The 3,198-nt window shown below is 37.5% G+C and overlaps 1 protein-coding gene across 2 annotated transcripts in view; it reads right to left on the bottom strand.

Moving 5' to 3' along the window:
- Piwil4 (piwi like RNA-mediated gene silencing 4) overlaps positions 1-3,198 on the bottom strand; it is a 58,226-nt gene that overhangs the window by 20,379 nt on the left and 34,649 nt on the right. For both annotated transcript variants that reach the window (XM_010633657.2, XM_010633658.2), the window contains exon 12: positions 620-804. In XM_010633657.2, coding sequence (XP_010631959.1) covers positions 620-804 — 185 coding nt within the window. The remainder of the gene's footprint in view (positions 1-619; positions 805-3,198) is intronic.

Here is a 3,198-nt window from a genome sequence, read left to right as displayed (position 1 = left end):
AACAAAGGGTCTGAGTTTGATCCCAAGAAAAAAAAAAAAAAAAAAAAGAAGAACTTTGAGCATGATTGTATGTACATGTATCCATTACTAAAGTAATATGTTTATCATCACTAGCAACTGGCTAAGAATCCAATATATAACAATCAAAGAATAAACAAATAATCTTGGTTTTATCAGAAATCTAAATGATTCATCTTGCTATAGTAATAGAATCAGAAAAGCTTTTTTAGATTTTTTTCATTCAAGTTTAAAGCATAAAATCTATAAAGTCGGGAAATACAACTTTTATTTTCTAATCTTTTTGCCATTAAGTTTTATAATTGATAAAAGGAAGGTAAAAGAGTTAAGGATGTATATAGATCTTGACAGTTTTCTACCTGGTACTGGAAAGATTTTAAGATAATGAGACGACTAGGAAAAACTACAAAAACAAAGCTTTACTCAGATGAACAATATATTCTACTTTTATAAAAAAGTTTTGTTCAAAGCCCAATTATAACTAGCTAGCTTTGGCACTTTATAAGATATTACTGAGATGAATCCCTTGTAGGTAAGACAGCCATTATTTCATTCTAACCAACCCAAATTAAAGTATTTTTAAAATGCAGTGTATTCTCACATTTTTGGGTAGCCCACGTTAAATCCCATGGAACTTCCAACTCTTCTCAAGCAGCTCAGAAAGCCGTCGATCACATTTTCAGCTCTGTTACTACACACAATCAACCATTTATTCAAAGACTGCACACTCAAAATCTTGCAAGTTCGTATATCCTTGGACCAGTCAGCAGCAGACATAGGTTGACACTGAGAAAAAGATCATGAACACATTTATTCAGCAAGCTATTAAACAAGACAGTGTGCAGATGGCCAGTGTTTGTCACAACAAAATGATTTAAGGCCGTTTGCCATTCAGTCTTAAAAACACAGATCCAAGCACTGCTCATCTGAACAGAACACATTTGCTTCTGGGGAGTGAAGGTTTCTGGGAACCATCCCAGGTCTGCCAAGCCCTAGATACAGAACTTTGTGTAAGATCTCACGGGTCTCTGCTTTGTGCAGAGTGCTCTATGTCCAATTCAAAGATATCTAAGGTTCACTTCCAGCTCTGAAAATCTACATCCTTTTACTGTGAACTGCCATTCACAAGGAAAGCAGGTTGTCCAGTTTGGTTACTTTACTTTAGGCATCCTAATATCTCAAACAGAAAATGATGATTATCTATATACCTTAGGTCTTACCTCTAATTTTGAGAAGACCTGCACAGAAGATCAGACTATACCTTATGCTACAAGTAGCTACACGAGGAGCAAAGATAAGGATTCAAGCAGTTCTCCCACTCTTTGGAAGTTCTCGGTGACTAGAAGTGGGGGGACTCTGGACTGGTACCCAGCATTCTGCTTATATCCAAGGTTTTGCTATGAATGAAAATGTCTTTAGTGTGAGTAGCCAGGATGATCCACTATTAGAATTAAATGGAAGCATAAGCTATTCTAATCTCTTGTTATTCAAAGTGTGGTCTTAGGACCAGCAGCCTGAGCTCTCCCGGGAGCCTATAAGAAATTCAGAGTCCTGGGCCCTGCCCCAGGCCCAATAAATCAAAATCTTTGCATGTTGACAAGTTTCACAGGTGATATATACAAGCACTAAGGTTTAAGAAGCATTCCAAATTGTCTGTTTTACAGATTCAAAGCTGTGGCTGAGAGAAGTTAGGAGCCAGGGTGGCAACAGTGACAGCATTAGAATGTTAATGGGCTGGTGTTACTACCAGGGCACGTTTCACCAATCACTCTGATGTCCAGCCCTCAGCCACCTTCATGATACCTTCCCCCAGGTGACAAGGCTGGGACCAAGCTTCAGAAGGGAACCTTAGCATGAGAACAAAAAGGAAGGACTGGCCCTCTGTGAATTGTTCCACCTGGGACAAAGGTTTGTTCCTATACTTTCCAGCCAGTATGAAGAGACCCATGGCCCTCTTGCTCACAACACTGCCTGGAGTCCATGGAGCCTGAAAAAAGACCGGGACAAAGTGCCTATGAACTCGTAGTTTTAATCAGTTCCTAAAACCTAACTTCAGAAAAGAACTGACCATGAAGTTGATGACATAGACATTTCTAACTGATCACTACCTCTAGGTGGCAGGTTTTTCCATTTTAATGCTTTTCTCCTAAGGAAATGGTGGTGAACCTATGGCATGCGTGCTACCACAGGCTGTTTATATCATTGAAAGCTCTAAAAGGTTCACCACCACTGTCCTAGGAGATCTATTTCTACACCACAAAATTCAAAAGAGGGCTGGGAGGGTTAGCTCAGTGGGTCCACCGCTTGCCTGGCAAACACAAGGACCTGAGTTTGATCCCCAGTACCAAAAAAAATGCAAAAACGAAAAGAAAATGAAAATCAATAAATTTTGGCAAATATGATTTCACTTATAGAAATAATGAGATGAATCATTTTAAGTATTTTAAGTTAAGTAAACTTCTCTTTCCTGACCATGACCAAGATGCTAGTGTTATATAGTACTTAATAATGTTTTGTTTTGAAAATTAGTTTTCCTCTTAGTTTTGCCAGTAAATCTGTTAATTTTGGTAGATTATCAGAAAAAATGATAAAAAATTTCCATTTGGCCAACATGACACATGTATTGCTCGGTTATCGTACAGTGTTGCCTCAGTTCACAAACTTAATTCTATCCATGATTCTGGTCACAAACTGAAATGAACAACTGAATGAAATTCAGTGGTTAGGTCCAATGTTGACCTTATAGGGAAATGTGACAAGTTTGTGAATTGAGGTACCACTGTATTTTAGACATGCTGTTTTATAGTAACAAAAGGAGCATTTTAAGAAATGTAATTGGCCTTAAAAATGGAGAAAATGGAAAAAGTAGAAAAATAATATACAATTTTTGCCAAAAATAGGTCCATTTCTTCAACTGAAGCCTGGAAGCTGTCTCTTCTGGTTTTAGCATGCCTCTTCCCAGGCTCTATGTCTGGATATGGGTTCACTGTGAATTTCTTCAATCTTCTGCTAAATGGGCAGCATTTTACTTTGAAAAACAACAGACACAACTCGCAGAACAACTAGAAAACTAACTCTGACATCAGAGAAAATGGTTTATTAAAATTAACTTTCAGGAGCTTAACAAATTTTCTCAGGTGAGTATGTATGGCTCTTCTTTTTTTTTTTTTTTTTTTTATT

The sequence above is a fragment of the Fukomys damarensis genome, unplaced genomic scaffold (genome assembly GCF_012274545.1).
Source record: "Fukomys damarensis isolate Sample0158 unplaced genomic scaffold, DMR_v1.0_HiC HiC_scaffold_16, whole genome shotgun sequence".
NCBI classification, from domain to species: Eukaryota; Metazoa; Chordata; class Mammalia; order Rodentia; family Bathyergidae; genus Fukomys; species Fukomys damarensis.
The sequence above is the reverse complement of the archived record's forward strand: the minus strand, read 5'-3'. Positions and strand labels throughout refer to the sequence as shown.